This window comes from Rhodnius prolixus, unplaced genomic scaffold (genome assembly GCF_049639745.1).
Source record: "Rhodnius prolixus isolate KJV_2025 unplaced genomic scaffold, Rpr scaffold_10, whole genome shotgun sequence".
Lineage (NCBI taxonomy): Eukaryota > Metazoa > Arthropoda > Insecta > Hemiptera > Reduviidae > Rhodnius > Rhodnius prolixus.
In genome coordinates this window covers 21,157,796-21,176,948 of record NW_027411615.1, presented here as the reverse complement: position 1 = coordinate 21,176,948, position 19,153 = coordinate 21,157,796, and the positions used below count along the sequence as shown (strand labels likewise).

At 35.3% G+C, this 19,153-nt stretch overlaps 2 protein-coding genes across 7 annotated transcripts in view; one reads left to right on the top strand and one right to left on the bottom strand.

Annotated features, from left to right (window-relative positions):
- LOC141456691 (kinesin-like protein CG14535) overlaps positions 1-19,153 on the bottom strand; it is a 483,780-nt gene that overhangs the window by 235,400 nt on the left and 229,227 nt on the right. For all 6 annotated transcript variants that reach the window (XM_074132885.1, XM_074132886.1, XM_074132883.1 and 3 more), the window contains one exon: positions 3,027-3,077. In XM_074132885.1, coding sequence (XP_073988986.1) covers positions 3,027-3,077 — 51 coding nt within the window. The remainder of the gene's footprint in view (positions 1-3,026; positions 3,078-19,153) is intronic.
- LOC141456695 (probable cytochrome P450 6a13) overlaps positions 1-19,153 on the top strand; it is a 428,549-nt gene that overhangs the window by 181,769 nt on the left and 227,627 nt on the right. The window lies entirely within an intron of this gene.

The following is a 19,153-nucleotide window of genomic DNA, read 5'->3' as shown; positions in this document are numbered from 1 at the left end:
TAGTGTTGACGTCACACCCCTATACCCTCATCCATCTGGATCACAAAATTAGGATGAGGGGTATGTCCTGTGACGTCATGATGACGCAGGGGGCTTCATCACTTCCGGCGCAAAAATCCGTCCTCGGAGCCCCTAAAATATACTACTTACTGAAGTGCACTTAAAAACACTGGAGTGATTGTATAAGAATGAATGCACTTGCTAATTACTTAAAATAGGTTTTTAAAAATTACAAAAAAAACTATCTAGTACTCGAACAGAAATTAATTCTGGTTACTCCATAGTTGGACGACCCGATTATTTTGAATAAATATTGATAGATTAATTCTTTGTTTGCCAGTAAAGAAAAGTGGACTAGATTTTACAGAGATTTTGAAAAATCTTTTGTGGATTTCCCAGCCTAACAGAGTTTGCAGAAAAATAGATAATGTGGGCAAACTATTTGGTTTAATGGGATATCCACAGGTTGGCTCGCTCTCCATACATTTAGTACATTCAACATTAACTTTACACTTAGGATGGAAGATTTGCGACGAATCAGTCAAATAAAAGAACTCGTCTCTTTGCCAACGTTTCGACAAATATATTGTCCTCTTCAGGGCGTGGCTATGCGGGTTGGTTGAGTTACAGAAACTGAGTTTCTTTCTGAGAACTTCAGTTTCTGTAACTCAACCAACCCGCATAGCCATGCCCTGAAGAGGACAATATATTTGTCGAAACGTTGGCAAAAAGACGAGTTGTTTTATTTGACCGATTTCTCGCAAATCTTCCATCCTAAGTTTAACAATTTACGGTCACGAAACCTATATATTCATTAACTTTACAGTTAGCCTATTCTATAGTAGTTAATGATTTGGGAGCTTTAGATAACAAGTCGCTCTTTTTAACACACGATTCATAATAGAATTCATCATAAAAAGAGAAATGATCAGCTGATTAGTAAGTGAATAGTGTTGACTATAACGAGAGAACAATATCTGTAGACCGAGCAGTACCTTCAAAAAATCCTTCAACGAAGGTCTGGCTACATAACCTTTGACAGAAAATTCGTAAAATGGTAGAAGAAAGAATCTGATGATTTAAATGTGAACGAGGGCAATCCTTAAAAGCAAGAGTAGATATAGATGTAATGAAGTATTTTTAAGTGGTTTCTAAATTTTAAGAGTCTTAAAATCGTGTTGATTATAGCTGTCCTTAAGACTGCTGAAATGATAAACAAAGCGGTTGTTTTGATTGGTAGATCTCTAAATATACGTCATATTCTTAGATTACGGGCTACCATAGATGTTACGATTAATCATGTAACGTTTTCTACAATACATATTGAAGAAAACAACCCCCATTTCTTTTTAAATTACTATTCTGCAGAAAGTTTCTTTCTGAATAGTAAAGGATCAGCCAACTTTTCTTGCAGAGCAAGGGTAGAAGTGCAATGGTGATGGAATGTGGGCAACCAGTGCAGTTTATACCATAAATATTGAACTATATTTCCTTTTATACGAAGAAAACTCTTCAAAAAATTAAGTGCGTTACCACTCAACTTTTAATTAAATGATTTGCTCGAATTGCAAATTAGAAGTGAATTTTAGGACCAAGTTTTGTTTTATTATAAACACTCACATGTAACTAGCGAACATTCTTTGGGGTATGATGGCCAGACAGTAATGCTCTTCGTTCTCTTCTGGGTCTAGTTCTCCGCTGCTTTATCGAGAGAACGATTCTGATTAATAAGGAAGTATTATAGTAAGGTGAAACTCCGAGAAGTTAGTGGAAATGAGACAAAGATTATTTCATAAATAAAATAAATATAATAATTATTTCCTAAATAAAATAATCCCCAGGGATATAAAAAAGTAATAGGACTATTGAACCTACTGCTATGGAGCGGATATTTGTTACCCAGAACCAAGAGGCTAATCTTTACATCGATTCACCAAAGTATCCTATTGTATGCCGCAAAAATATGGGTCTTGAACAGAAGACAGCGCGAGAGACTCCCTAGCAGTAGAAATGGATTTTTGGAGCAGATCTGCAGGATGTTCGAGGCGCGACAAAGTGAGGAATGTGGATATCAGGGAAAGGATGGGAGTGGAGAGAAACGTCCTGGAGATTAGAGAGGCTAAGGCACTCACTTGGTATGGGCATGTAAGGAGGATGGGTCCAGAGAGATTCCCTAAGGTGGTGAAGGAAGACCCAAAATTGGGTGTAGGGACCAGGTAAAGGAGATGATGGCGGGATATGGTTTGACAGAGGAACAGGCAGAGGATCGTGTCGCTTGGAAGAAGGTATTTACTCGCGATGGCTGAAGGGAACCACGAGTTTTGGAGAACCCTTGGAAAAAAATAAAATAAATATTTCTTTCTTGTATGAAATTAAATGTCAAAAATTTATAAACAATAATTAGCATAAAATTGAACAGTTTATATTTAGTTAACTCGCAGAAATTTGCAAAATAAAATTAGAAAAGAATTTATATTGTCATTTAAATAAAGTAGGATCAAATTAGCGATAAATTTCACATTTAGATACAAAATACACTTTTATATCGCAAGATTCCCGTTAACCATTTCTCAAGTCGACTCAGCACAAAGGCAATAGACATAGAATAGAATCTATTCGGACTATCCTCACCAGCTGGGTCGCCATCAATCAGCCAAAGGGGTACCACACTGCAGCCAGGAAAATTGCCTTATGCTCCCACATATAGCCAGAAAAGTTACTACTACAAAGTCCTCTGTCCCTTAGAGCGAAGGATTGTGTTTTACTTACCCTACCTAGCCACCTTCCATGCACTGCCCACTTACTGGCAAGTTTCTAACATAGTAAGAAGAAATGTGTTTGGGCGAACATACCGAACAGCCAAGGGTAAGTAATATAACTTGGGTAGAAAGTTAATGATTAGAGTAAAAGTACGTGATTTAGAACCAGAGTTCTGATAAATGAATGGTTAAGTAAGTTCGCTTGTTCATAGTTATGTGTTACATACAAACTAAATGTATTCATTAATACGGAATCAATTTACTTACATCACTGTTTTGCTGGTTTCTTCCCCATCGTGATGTTCTGCATCAACTTTTCTGCAAGAGAAATATAAAAAAAAGTGTAAATTTATAGATATTTCAGTAATAGTCTTAATTTTATATAGACTCGTAAGTTATTCTTTGTCTTAGAAATTTGCTTGTTGAGGCGCAAACGATTTCTTAACCCGCTTCGAGCGGCAACCCGAACAAATCTGCAATTATTTCGGAGAACAAGAAAACTTAGAAATTTTGCAACAAAAAGTAAGCATTTAGATGAAATTTGGAAGAGCTTTAATTGCATTGCTAACTTCTCTGATTTAAACATTACTACTTAGTACCTTACTTGACAAAACCCAAGTAATGTAACCAACATTTTTTTTTAGAGGTGCCTAAAAGTGCAGCTATCATTATGTAGAATACTTCTATCTCATCTGCGGAAACCAGAGAGTAAGTAATAAAGGGAAAAAATCACAGCCGGGTTACTTTAGTCAAGTTGAGTTCCTCGATGGCAAATAAAATGGTTGCAAATGGGTAAATTACTTAACAGCGTAGTTCAGCTTTAAGAAACTTTTGTCTAATGATTTACGAGTCAACAGATTTACTAAGCTGTTATTCACGCCATAGATTCAGCTCTGAAAAGTGAACCATACTTTGACAAATACAATCTTTACAATACGAACTGTGTCTATTAACGTGACTGATGCTGCTAGAGAAGAACTATGCATGCGCCAAATCCTAACGACCGACAGCTGTACAGCATAAAGCCTTCTCTTTCGATTGCACCGTCTCACGTGTTTGTAGAGAAATCTGTCTGACCGAAACCGTCGTTTGTGTGTAAGAGGTGTTTGTTTCGTTTTGCCGAAAACATGATACTACACATGTAGTAGAGCAACGAATTGTCGTGAAATTTCACATGAAACTTGGTAAAACCGCTACTGAAACTTATCTTTTATTAAAAGAAGTTTATGGAGATGAATGTTAACCACGTGCGCGAGTTTTTGAGTGGTTCAAGCGTTTCCAAGATGGCTGAGAGAAGACGTCGGAGATGATGACCGCCCGGGTCGCCCTTCCACCTCCAAAACGGATGAAAATATCGATTATAATTAATCAACATTACTACCGTGAGGTGCTTACTCAACTCCGTGAAAGAGCAAGGAAAAAACGACCCGATTTGTGAAAGAACAAGTCACGGGTTCTCCATCAAGACAACGCGCCGGCTCACACTGCATTGTCTGTCAAGACGTTTCTAGCCAAGTACAACATCCCAGTTTTAGGCCAACCGTTATTCGCCTGACCAAGCCCCATATGACTTTTATCTCTTCCCCAAAAGTCAAATCTGCAATAAAAGGAACACGATTTCAGTCCATTGAAGCTGTGAAAGAAAAAGCGGCACGCATCATGCAAGAGCTCACAGAAAAAGACTTCCAGCACTGTTTCGAACAATGGTAAATTCGCATGGAGCGTTGTAGGGATAGGGGAGGGGTGTATATTGAAGGTGACAATAACTAAATATGTATAAATTTAAAAGTATTTTAATTTAAGGCATCTGATATTTCTGCATAGTGGTTAAGTGTTAACCGTGAGTGGTTAGAAGAGAAAACTAAAAGCAGGCATCTGAATTCGAACCTGGTTTAACCTCCTGGGAATCCGTAACCACACAGCTAATCCCATTCCTTCAATTAATTAAAATTTTAATTAATTATTATTATTATTTTATCACCATTATTTGCAATCAACGATCCTTATCTTGATTAAAGAGACCCTGCTGGGATTTGTTCCTTTATAATTTAAATTTTACCTTATTGTCGACCAGAACTAAAAACAGATTCTTTTGACGGCCATACTTTTGTAATTGCTTTATTTATATTTCTTATCTTATTTTAGCAACTTTGGTTTTTGAAGTTAATGAAAGATAAAGTAAACTCTTTTAAGATTTTATGGTTTTTTATAACCTTGAAAAATTAATTCACTCCTCACTCTATTATTAAATTAGGTCATTAATTGTAGACACATATAAAATTTCAAAGCAGAATGAAAATAATGAATAATTTATAGCAAGGAACTAAGAGTTTAACTAATCAAATGCTTGACTAAAAATTCAAGATGGCGTGTAGAAAGTTAGTGTAAATAAAAGTTTTAATCACAATTTTTTAATTAAATTTGTAGGCTGTGGCCTACAGTTCTTTCTCTTCTCTTTTATCAATTTGGCTTTCCTTGAATCTATATTTCTTCTTCTTTGGGCAGGTTTATCCAAGCCTAAAAAATTGCACCACCTGGAAGAAATACAGTTACTGGGTGGACACCTTTCAGTTTACTTATATTAACCTAAGGGAGTACATGATTTAGATTAGGGAAACTAAGACAACAACCAAAGGAGAATTTAATGCAATCCATTCTTTAACTTAAAGAAACATCTTTCGAATGAGGTGATCAACATTCTCTTCCCAGCTTACCGGTAACTCTACCAAACTCCGCTAAGCTGATCGCTGACTGAGAGGAACTTATTAAGTGCAGACCCATTATTCCTATACAAGTTCTTCTGGGTTCTACTGTCACGAACTATAAAACAAAACGTTTGCTTTTTACATCGCTAATCAAACCAATGTGAACTTACAGCATCGAGCTCTGGGATTCAACATCCACTCCCTACAATCCAAAATCCTTCAAAAAGTTTTTTTTTTGGGGGGGGGGGGGCCTTCTGGGCGTGCAGATTAGCCATTATCTTCTAAAAAATAGTAAAGCCCCTTATTATGTATTCAATGATACCATCCACAATGTCCTAAATATGACCTTTCTACCTGAAGTAATCAAGGTTAGATACTAGAGATGTCAAAATACTCTTATTCCAGGCCTTTAGTCATTCCTCACTCTTCCTAAGTACTCTTTTAGTCAGCTAAAACGCCAGTAGCCCCAGAACATCCTCAGTCTAATAAAAGTGGTGTCAGTGAATGAGTCACTTATTACAAGGACTACCGCCGCGTAGTTTTCTCCCAAATTTTATTTATATTTATCTTATTTCTGTTCATATTTACTTCCGTTGCAAATTAAATATATAGGTATATAATTAATAAAATATTGTAGTATATAATACAATATCATTGAAAACGAACAAAACAATATTGGTATTTAATATTTTGTAAAAATCCTACCTCCCATCTTCATCAACTCCTACACCAACTGTGGACAAAGTACGCTACCTTGGACTGTGCCTAGACAAACGGATGACATGGAATACCCATACTAGACTGAAAAGACAAGAAACTAACCAACGCTACAAACTTCTCGCCAGACTACTTGACAAACGATATAAACCCAACCTACAAAACAAAAGACTCTTATACCTGCTGTTACTACGACCTATTTGGTCATACGGCATCGAAGTATGGAGATCGACTAAGAGTTCCAACTCACTACGCCTCCAGACATCGCAGTAAAAAAAAAAATCGAAAACTTCTTAACGCTCCGTTCTATGTATCTAACCTCACTATCCATAATGACCTCAAAATCCCTTTCATTAAAGATCTTGCTAACACTCGTTTCTTCAAATTTCATTCCTCTACAGCAGCTCATCCTAACCCTCTCATAGAACACCTATCTTCCTCTACATTACCAGAGTAATCCTCCAAGAAGATTGAAGAGAAGATGGTCTCGTGATCTACTCTTGAGAGGAGTATAGCAAAAGCACGTTACTGGAGTGACACCACTGGGTGCCTTCTACACTCATGATTTTCTTTTATTTTTTTTTATGAGGTACCACATTTGCTTGTTGCAACAACCGTTGCAGTTGTAAATTCCAATAAAAGATTAAAAACAAAAAATCTGTAAAATTAATAATTATTTATTTCGCAAATTATGATTTGCTGAGGGAAAAGGGCAGGAAAATTGAGTTTTTCGACCAAACCATTTTGTTTTTGTTTTTTAAATAATGGGTTTTCTTTTAAACTTTGTTTTGCTTTAACTTCCAAAATGTTGCTGTTTTTTTGAAGTACGAGGGGGTACCCAAAAATAACAGGAATTGCGTTGCCGCGCATGGAGCTTATGTAGTACGCATTTCTGCCGCTAGACGTGTATAGCGCAATTCCTTGCCAGTTCAGTCCTGCCTGTGTTGTCTGCCTGGCTTGTTCTGTTCATCTGCAGTGATTGTTTTTACCAGCGCTGTTTTGTTCTTTTTTCGTTTTTTATGATGGCAAGTTTAAGTGAACAACGTGCAGCTCTGAAATTTTGTTTTCTACTCGGCAAAAATGCTGCTGAAAGTGTTTTAATGTTAAAAACAGCTTACAAAGATGACGCTATGGGAAAAACTCAAGTATACGAGTGGTTTACTCGGTTTAAAAATGGCGACATGTCGATTGATGACAAACCTCGTTCTGGACGTCCATCAACTGCCCGAATCGACGAAAATGTTGAAAAAATTCGAGAGCTGGTGTTCACAGACCGTCGACAGACAATTGATCAACTGTCAGAGAGTAGTGGGTTATCTTGGAGCTCGGTTCAGCGAATTTTAACGGAAGATTTGGGGATGAAAAGGGTTGCTGCCAAGTTTGTTCCTCGAGTTCTGACTGACAATCAAAAAGAACATCGAGTTGAAACATGTCGTGCTTTGAAACAACAGCTTGAAACTGATCCAGACTTTCTGTCAAAGGTCATTACTGGTGATGAGTCATGGTGCTATGGTTATGACCCAGAAACAAAGCAACAGTCGAGCCAATGGAAGACGTCATCTTCACCCCGACCAAAAAAATGTCAAGTCAAGTCAAACATCAAAACAATGCTGATTTGCTTTTTTGATGCCAAAGGCGTAGTCCATTCAGAGTTTGTCCCCCCAGGTCAGACCGTCAATCAAACTTTGTATTTGGAAGTTTTGAAAAGATTGCGCAATAGTGTTCGCCAAAAAAGACCCGATTTGTGGCAAACAGGAGACTGGTTCTTCCACCACGACAATGCACCTGCACACACAGCCATCTCTGTTACACAGTTTTTGGCTAAAAATGGCATGGTTCCGCTGCCCCACACACCTTACTCGCCTGACCTGGCTCCGTGCGACTTTTTCTTATTTCCACGCATGAAAAAGGGCATGAAAGGTCACCGATTTGTCAACATTGAAGAGGTCAAGAAAAAAACGAAGAAGGAGCTGTCAGCCATTTCTAAAGATGACTACAAAAAATGTTTCGAACAGTGGAAGCACCGGTGGGACAAATGTATTAGTTGTAATGGAGAGTATTTTGAAGGGGATAAGGTTGTTCTGTAAAAAATTTGTAAATAAATAGCTTTTAAAAAATAATTCCGGTTTTTTTTGGGTACCCCCTCGTATGTTACACCACTTAGCTTCCAGTTCTGAATACTGCACACAAACTAGTTTCAATGCGAGGCCTAATAATTTTCCGTTTATAGCATTCTTAAGCGGCTAAAATCTTCTTTTTTTCTTTTCTTTTGCTTCATGAAATTCTTTTATGCAATGAAAAAAGAAATATAAGTAAAGTTCAGGAATACAGGAAATAAGATAAATTTCCTTTTTATATATTCACTGAACGTAAAACCTGTAATGAGCTTATTGGTAAAGGTATGGAGGAGGAGGAAAATTGAAGCATTAAATACTATTGTGCCCTCGAGTCTGTATTTGAGCTTAAACAGTGCAAAAAACTGTATGAAAGAGAAATAAATCTGGTGTGAATCACTCACTAGACTTCAATATGATTCTGGTTCCCTTTGAAGGAGCCATTCACTGAAATGGAACACTAGACGAAAATCTCAACCATTAACCTTCTTAAAAGAAATTTACCCAAACATTTTCTAGAAAGAATTTTATCCCAGAAAGATAAATTAATTAAAGATAAAAAGATTTAGAATACAGTGGCAATGCCGGAAGGTTGTTTTTGTCCAAAAGTTTATAGAACTTTTAACTAAATATCAAATTTGAACTTTTTTTAATATTATTTTTTGGTTTTTGTGTTAACCTTAAACCAAAAAAACAGGACAGAAGAGACACCAATCTTAGATTTAACAATAAAAAAATATTATAATTGTCAACCAGCATAAGCCCTGAAGATCTAGCCTTAGGCCAAAAGCTTGAATCGGTAATATTCTTTCTTCTTTTTGAATTATTATTATTTATATTTATGTATTCTAATTTAGGTTTCCGTACAAAAATATTAATATTAGAGTAGAGATAAATCTGTTACGTACTCAGAAATATGTTTCAGTCAATACTTGTGAACATACTTATATATGTTAGCTTAATACAGGATAAACAAGAAACATGTAATGATTTCTGTTTAATGCCTTGATAATAAGGGGCTTTATTATAAAGGAGTGTTTCAGAGATAAGAGAAACGTAAGTAGGATGAGAGTGGAAAAGCCATGGAGAGGTTATCAATCAAAAGGTATTACAGGGGACCAAAGAGAGAGAGAGAGAGATTGGATGAGTTTAAGAGTCACTACTTGCAGAGAGACGAGCTGAGTCTTGTAAAGCAGCTGGATGATGCTAAGGGAGCTGCAATACTAATAATTATATGCAAACCCACTTGTGATGAATGGATGTTAGGATGAAATGTGGCAAGACTATGTGGCTATGTGAAGTAATAGGACTTCTTTAGTCTTTTTTACAAACAGAACCTTCTTACTTCAGTTATCACTTCGTGCGCTTCTAATCTCGTTTAATTTTTTCATTCCCAAAAATAATTATTTTTGTTTTCTATAAAGTTTCCACCTGGTAATTCACTATTATTACTTAGTACGATGCCGCAACTTCGAGTAAATAAATAATAAATATCGCTAAAATAAATGAGCAAACGAAATTAAGATTAAGAAAATATATAAAGATTCGTTTTCTAAAATTGTATTTTATTATTATGAGGATGTTTGGTAGTGGTCTGATACTTTTGACTCAGCTAGGCATGCGTGTATATTGGTGACCCTGGCAAGTTTCGGACTTTTGTCCATTGTGGATTAATCGGATTGGTTTGCGGAGCCTTCGACTTCAACTACGTTTTCGTTTCCCTCTACTTTTACTGACTCTTGCTACAATGTTAAAAAAAACATAGTTGAAGTCGAATTCTCAGCACTAAAGTGGTTAATAAACCTCTGATAATGGGAGAACATTTGAAACCGGTCAAAGATACAATAAACATCGGGCTGGACATCGGTGAAATCAACGATACTATACTGTACGAGTACTACGAACCAAACAATATTTCAGTAAACACTGATTTATTGATGATTTTATGTTAATTTAGTTAATCTTTTTTGGGCCATCGAGTGGTAGACTAGTTTTGGTTAATTTCATCTTAGATTGACGAAATTAAAATAAGTTCATATTGCTAGTAATTGACTCCATAATACTCCAATTACTTTCCTTAATGAGGTTAAAAAACCCTAATGACTTTAAAATACCTAGAATAAATAACAAGAAATGCTTTGAGAAAAACGAACTCACATAAACTCTCGTATAGTAAGTTAGGTTGCCAATAATACATGCATTTGTAAAAGAATATTAATAAAATAGGGCTACTGTAGTATTCGAGTTTTGTAAGTTAATTTCTTCACAAATTGAAAGAGAATTTCTACATAGCAGTAACAAATCCACTAAAATGATTGTAAAGTTCTACCACTTCTGATTGCTTTCATTGTGTATTTTACTAATACAAACGATCTTTTTTCTTTTGCGTTTATTTGTGCTACAATTAGAGCGTTGTCGCTATAAGTAACAATGATAGAAGTGAATGGTAGATACAAACGAGTGGAGAAGTTACCCAGTGGTAACACTCCAAAACAATAAACTATTAATTAAACTATTCTCTTCCCTTAGAGGAGACCAAATGTTAGGGCGCCTGGTATACTGTTTTTTTTTTTTGCGTTTATTTGTGCTACAATCAGCGCTTTAGCTCTATAAGTAACAATGGTAGAAGTGAATGGTAGATACAAACGAGTGGAGAAGTTACCCAGTGGTAACACTCCAAAACATTAGACAGTTGGTCACTCTCTTCACTTGAGAGAAGATCACGAGGCCACTGTCTCTTAAGGCGTCTTGTCGGGTTATCAGGAAGAGTTCTTGAAGTAAGATTTTTAGCTAGAGGATTTGCATATGATTGCAAGGTTGAAGTGGAGTTTTCTTTATCGTGTTTCAGTGACTTGTGATATAAAAGGAATGTTAAGATCAGTGTGTATAGTCCAGGTTGGAGACATAAAATGGAGCGTTTACTGTAGTTCGAAGTATTTATAGATTGAAGAGATTGAATCCAATCCTTTGGAGATTGGAGCGTTTTGTTGAACCCCACAGCTCTATTCCATAAGCCTAGATGGGTTTCAAAATAGAAGTATAAATTAGTTTTTTGTGGTAAAGAGACAATTTAGATCTATCGTCTAAGATTCTTTTAAGTTATCGACAAAGTCTGTGTGAGAATTCCAAGTTAGCCTTCGGTCTAAATAAAGCCTAAGAACTGCACCACTCGTAGAGGTATTAGATCATAGAATACTGGAGGAAGAGTAATGTGACGAAGAGTGAAGGTGATATTTTGTGACTTAGTTTCATTAAGCTTTATAGCCCATTTCTTGAACCATTGCTCTAATGAGGAGAGATGTGACTGCAGATTTCTGTGAGCAAGTACAGGATCATGGTTGGTGGACAGTAAGGCGATGTCATCTGCGTATTTGAGAAGTGTGGTGTTAGGATCTGTTGGTATGTATGAAGTGTAAATGGAGTAGGGAATAGGACCCAGAATGCTGCCCTGTGGAACTCCAGCTTCGATTTGTTTAAGTGGGGATAAAGAAGATCATATTTGCACTCGGAAGTATCTGTCGGACAAGTAAGATTTTACGATTAAATAACCATCTAATAATAAACAAATTTGTATTTTTATTTAGCAAAAATTTGACCCGAATCTAATATTAACAAAAGTTAGTAAAAATTAGACATTCAACAAGTGAAAATAATGATTTGTTATATTTTAAAATTACGCGAGATTGAAAGGACTTCTAACTTGCTTTAAAGGGAATGTAATGCTTTGCTTGCTTCTTTATTGCTTTAATAACAGGGATAATACTAGAAAATAACTAAATTACTAAAGAAATGGAGCCTTATTACATCATTGCAATATGGAAAAGATTATGGCATGATAAGGACATATCAAACTAGACATATACATATATATATTTATATAAAATAGGGACCGGAATGATTTTGAATGAAGTGGTTAGTAATTTGATGAATAAGGCTTATTAAAGAGGGAATGTGGCAGAGATTGTATGTACAAGGGCAGAAAATGTCGGCAGGAGAGACACCACTTCCTGTATGAGGGTGCGGTTTTGACTTGAACCAGGATCTTTACCCCTCATTGTACAAACTCCTCCTCCTCATAACATCATGGTTCTAGAATTGCTGACATCCACCACCACTCTAGGATACCAAGCTTATAGAATTCCATGTATCCCTCAAATAATACCTAATCTAGATTATCCTATCCTTTAGTAGAACTAACCACAAAATATGTTACATTCAAGCCAATAAACCAAATCAAATAATTTAACATATTTAATTAACACAACCGAGATATTGTTAATAGACACTAAACGATAATAGACTTGGTCACAAATTTTCTAGCACTTAATGTCGCACTAATTGTTAAAAGTACAATAAATTTACAAGTACAATTACAGCATGAAACAATTTACAAGTTGAAGTTTATGCTGATTTATAAAAGATTATGATTTAGTTTTGAAAGCTTGCTCAATTACAGGCTTTTACTTTAAAAGCTTATAGTTTTACATAACACTGGTGGCGTAATATTGACGTCATGTTAGTTACTACAATGCTGCTTTGCATTTGTAGATCCATTATAAGCAATTTCTTTCTTCTCTTGTAATTGGGTTGCATGCAGAAAAGTTAAGTAAGTAATTGCCTATTTTTACAGGCGGGCTTTACGTCCAACAACCAATTAGGAGTCGTGGACGGAGGCGACTAGCAAACATACTTTACCGTAAATTTCTTTTATCAACCATTAAATAAAATCCAAGGCCTAAGACCGGGAATCAAATCCAGTACCACAATACATATTAGCTTTACAGGTCTCGCCTCTAACCGCTCGGCTACCGTGGCGCCCTGCAGATAAGTTATGGACATCTATTCTATGAAGGGCTAAGAATCTTATTGGTACTAAGGCTCCACTCTGCCATGAGGAAGTGTTTGGAAGCACAAAAAGTTGCTAATGCCAATCCTAACAATGAAAAGAGCAATTAAACATGATCAGGGGCGCTATTACCCAAAGCAGTCGATGCGCCAAGAAAAAAAAGAGTAAATAATGCTGTTCTTTGCTTGCAAACGTTGCCCTGCTACCTGACAAAACTCTGCCCAACAATGATACCAAACTTGGAGCACCTATAATGCAATACCTCCCATATCTGTTAAGTTATAAGAAATACAATGTATTATAACTTTACAGGAATTAGTGAAAACATCTCGAAGTTATCTTGAAGATTTTTATCACTGTCTTATTATTGTAATAAAAACAAATAAATAACCACCTACAAAAAGTTGTATTTATTTAATTGTTTGTTAATAATTGTAGTTATTTATTATTTATTTTCCATCACTATTCATTAGAGCAATGGTTCAAGAAATGAGCTATAAAGCTTAATGAAACTAAGTCGCAAAACATCACCTACACTCTTCGTCGCATTACTCTTCCTCCAGTATTCTATAACCTAACACCTCTACCTTGGGCTTCACTACCTTGGGCTTCACTTTCTTGGAGCCCCCACACTAGACTTAAAAGAACAGAACTGAACAGACGCTATCGACTACTTAAAAGACTCTTAGACGATAGATAAAAACTCTCTCTGGACAACAAAAGACTGGATTTATACTACTATTTTGAAACCCATCTGGGTGTTTGGAATATTGGGGTTCAACCAAACGCTCCAATCTCTAATGGATTCAGTCCTTTCAATCTAAAATACTTCGAACTATTGTACACACACTGACCTTTTCCTTTTTTATCACCGAAGTTGCTAAAACACGATACAGAAAACTTCACTTTAGTCTGCAATCTTCTAGCTCAAAATCCTTCTTCTAGAACTCTTCTTGACAAGCCGGACAAGACGTCTTAAAAGACAGTGGCCTCGTGATCTCCTCTCAAGTGAAGAGAGTGACTAACCATTTAATGTTTGGGAGTGTTACCACTGGGTAACCTCGTTTCCTTATCATCTGTTACTTATAGCGCTAACGCAATTGTAGCATAAATAAACGTAAAAAAAAAATTCCATCTGATGGCAAGGGCTGTAAGTATTTCTGTATATAAAATTCAAAATGGTAATATTACTAATATTCTTTTAAAGTGATGGAAAGAAGTAAAAATTGGTTATTAATCCGTATTCCAATTTCTACAATGTAAGGATTTAGCGAAGCTACTGTATATCGAATCAGAAATTGATTAAACCAATTTTATACCCAACTTCCAAATACGGGCCACACTGATTGTTAAGGAATATTGAAATATTGGTAATGGTGAAATTGTATAATTTGGTGTGGGTTATGGGGAGACATTCTACTCCCTTCCTTTACCTAACCCACAATATTTCAAGAAATATAGAATAACATTTCGCTTCCAATTAAGTTCAACCCAGTTCAAAATTCAATTTACCCTTGGGGGCTCTTTTATAGAGTCGAGTGTATATATAACAGGAGTTCTGGGGTTGAAAAGTATACATTGCCGGTGTATTCGTTTGGTTGGTACACTTGGTGAGAGGCGGGACAGTAGGATGGTTGAAAGGGGGGGGTGGCAGCCTGCGTCGGTGGTTTGGGGGTGAAATGTTGGTACTCAGTCATTCGGCAAGTCAATTATTGGATATGGGCTAAGATATATGTGTGTATAACATTGTCGCAGTGGATAACAGAAAATAAGTAGAATTTCTTTTATTGGAGAACTGGTACGCGAATGAAACGTTTTTTAAAAATACGTGCGCGCGTAATAGTGCAATCATGCCACATTGCACTCGATGATCACGTGACTCTTATCAACCTTCGCTTCTAGCTTGGTTTGTTATCAACTAATGAATGGGCCTTGATTTACGCTGTAAAAAGAAACAGAGTATGTCCCAGTTCTAACATAAATCTCCTCTTGAATGGTAGTTCTAAAGTTAACCTCATTTCCCTTTACATTTATTAGATTAATTAAAGAGGAATGAATATTCAACTTTACTTTTTACTGTGGAGTTGAACGAAACGCTGCAATCTTCAACGAATTCAATCTCTTCAGTCTAAAATTCTCCGCACTATAGTTAACGGCTCTATTTTACGTAACAAATCTAACTATCCACACAGACTTGGAAATTCCGTTTGTAGATCAGGTTAACTTGCACTCTCATTCCAACCTACATGTCCACCATTTATCATCTCATCACCTTCCAGATCAACCTCCCAGACGATTAAAACGCCAGTGGCCTCGCGATTTTCTCTCTTCTGAAGAGAGAGTAGCTAATCCTAGAGATGACTTAGGGTGTGTTATCACTGGGTAACTTCTCCCCTCAATTAGTGAGTTTGTAGTGGTGTCAGCTATTGCCATGGTTACTTATGGCGCATCTAGCGCTGGTCTAACTTAACTAATAAATAAATTTTAAAAAAAACTGTTTAAATTGTTACAAACTAAATTGCCGTTAAAGATTTTTTTTCTTGAAAATAGCAATAAATTTCCAATACAGATCATTAGCTTATTTAACACCGCACAGCCAATCTGGAGTCAATTTGACTCCAAAAAAAATAGGAATGGTCTCTGTTTCCCCACATCTCATAGCTATCCCGAAATGCTCTTAGATATGCTATCCCCACTCTCTCACCATTCGATAGTCACGAGCTGAAGACCGTGGAATTCTTAGTTCCTTTTTGTAGATTAGTTTACTTGAATCATAGGAGTCATTTTGACTCCAGATTTGCATTACACGTAAATATATGGAGTCATTTCGACTCCTGATTGGCAATATAAGTAGATTTTCTGTTATTAACTTGACTCCAGATTACCAATTTGGTCTGCCCATGCAGGGAAATTTACTTCTACTTCAAACCCTCTGCTGCCTTCCTCGCGAAGAATTCTGATATTTTTGAGTGTCACAAAATTTATGTTTTCATAGATTATGTAAATAGAAAGCAAGATTCATTCATATTTATTCTTTTTTGAGCCAAATGTTACAGCGGCATCGTATAAAGGGAAGCTCAATAAACTGGGTTGCTACACTCATCTTTACATAATGATCTCCTTAACAAAAACTTACAGTTTAAAATGTTAAGTATAAGGGTTGATTAAACGCCAAAAGGTACACAAATCAGCAAGCACCCAAAATTTCATTAATTCTTCATTAATATTTAAGTAATTTTACTGCATTAATATTTATTAATATTTTTTAGAATTTATTAGATGTCACAGACCCTTATGCTGGCCATTTTCGTCTACAAAATATATGTTCAAGTAGCACTGTAGATTGACTGTAATATCTAGTTATTTATAATAATTAAACTGTTAATTACAGGTTAAAAAGAAAAACGTTATAAAGAATAAAAAAAAATTATGAGGCTAAAAAATTCAAAACCTTTTTTAAAAAATTCTTACATCAACTTACATCAATGATTTTATTTATTTATTTTTATTTTTAAATAAAAATCGTCGGTTTAAGTTCATTCTTCGATTAAAGTAATTGTTATTTTATGTAGTAGTCAAACGTTTATAATAATAGGTAATAATTATCTGGCTTTATCGCAAATAATATAGTTTTCTTCAATTATATTCTCAATCTAGATATTCATCCCACAATGTTGTATATATGTAATATAAAATAAATAAGATATGCATATTTTTAGTACAGCTAATTATTCCAGTATTTTACTATAAGTAAAATTAGGGGGACTAAATTAAATTACAATTGAGAAACAATAATTGTTGAATAATCTACTTGTTATTAACTGTGTGTTATTTGTGCTCACGAATATTTCGGTAAGACGAATTCAAGACAGTAGCCTATTCTAACTTTGTCTTTTTCTACTTTAACATGCATGTACGTATATGTGATTGATCATAATTATAACAAATAAATATTATAAATGAAGTGGCCAGCATAAGGGTCTGTGACATCTAATAAATTCTAAAAAATATTAATAAATATTAATGCAGTAAAATTACTTAAATATTAATGAAGAATTAATGAAATTTTGGGTGCTTGCTGATTTGTGTACCTTTTGGCGTTTAATCAACCCTTATACTTAACATTTTAAACTGTAAGTTTTTGTTAAGGAGATTTTTGTACCTTTTGGATAGGTTTTCCTTTTCGTCTATTTTGCAAAGTTACATATCTGCTTTACAGATTTTTTTAAATTTGGAATGAGCAATTCTATCATTATAACCTGATAAGGTGTTAAGTCGGAACCGTAACTACCACTGGAGAGATCTTTTTAAAGAATTATTATAGTTGCGGTCCCCCAAACCATGCTCAATAACAATTTTTTTGAAAAAGCGTTTTGAATACCATAGGAAGGTATTTGTACTTAAATAGCAATATTAAACTGCGATTTCAGTACTTCCTTTTAAGAGGAGTAAGAATAATAAACTGCGATTGCAGTACTTCCAGAGCAAAGAGGCAAAGATTTTTTAATCGAACGACAATTCATTGATTTAAATCGGTTCACTCATTGATAATTTAAACGATTGCAGTACTTCCTCTTAGTAGGTGCAAGAGCGTGATAGCACTTCACAGCCACGTAGAGGAGCTTTAACCACTTATTCGGGCTGAATTTTATCAAAATCGGAATAAGCGTTATAGAAATATTGGTAATAATAGTTTTAGAAAGGGCCTTACTTGGGTGGGGCAAACTCCCCTCCTTATGAGGCACAGCCTCGAGGCTTTTAAAGTGCAAATCTGTACAAAATTTCGATTCGAATGACACTTCATTCATGAAAATCGGTTCACGTGTCGATAATTTGAAACGATTGCTATACTTTCCCTTAACAAGAGTAAGAGCTGATCGCCGCTTTAATGTTACGTAGGAGAGCCCTAACTCTATCATCCTACCAAATTTTTTCAAAATCGGGCCAAGATTTACAGAGTAATTAGAAATAATAATTTTGGAGGGGGCCTTACATTAAGGGGGCTAACTCCTCTCCCATTCGAGGTACAGCGTCGAGACCCCCAAAAGGCACATCTACATAAAATTCCGAATTGAATGACATCCCATTCATGAAAATCGGTTCGCGCGTTTAGGCGCTACGCAGTTTACAAAAAAGGTAACAACAACAACAACAACAACAACAACAACAACAACAACAACAACAACAACAACAACAACAACAACAACAACAACAACAACAACAACAACAACAACAACAACAACAACAACAACAAGAACAACAACAATTTTTGAAAAAGCCGTTTTTGCTCATTTTCGGCAACTTTTTTATCGAAATCTATTAGATCTGGGTGGTTGCAAAAAAATTACAGTTATAAAGGAGGATTTGCCCTACATTATAAAGAAAATTTGGGAATTTTATCTTTTATAGAAAAAGAGAAAAAAATTGTCAAAGTTGGGTGTTTTTCAACGTTGCGCTTTTTCGTGCAGTTTTTGATGATCAACCCTTATACAACTGTCCTACCGGACAGTTTTAATTCAGTGTATTGAAATTTGAGTGCTAATCGTAAAACTTGAAGGTAGTTATTGTGGTTCTTTTTTTAATATAATCAACATTTATTGCCTAAATGCTTATTTGATAAATTTATTGAAATTTGAGTGCTAATCGTAAAACTTGAAGGTAGTTATTGTGGTTCTTTTTTTAATATAATCAACATTTATTGCCTAAATGCTTATTTGATAAATTTACATAATTTTCATAGAAAGTTTCAAGGCACAAAAAAGCCTCTTTCTAGAATTGATTTTATGTCCGAATCGTAGCAAAAACTTGCAGCGAATTGGGTAATTTCCGATCCGTGTCAACAGCGCACAGTAATTGAAAAATAGTGAATGTAATTAAAAAAATAAAAAAGTCCTTGATCAGAAGGCAGTCAGTCAGGGATCTAGAAAATACTGAAATTACTGCGATCCCTAAGTTGAAGTTAATTCCTTCTGCGTGAAATGTTAAAACCGATTTGTGGACAAAATTTGTTTT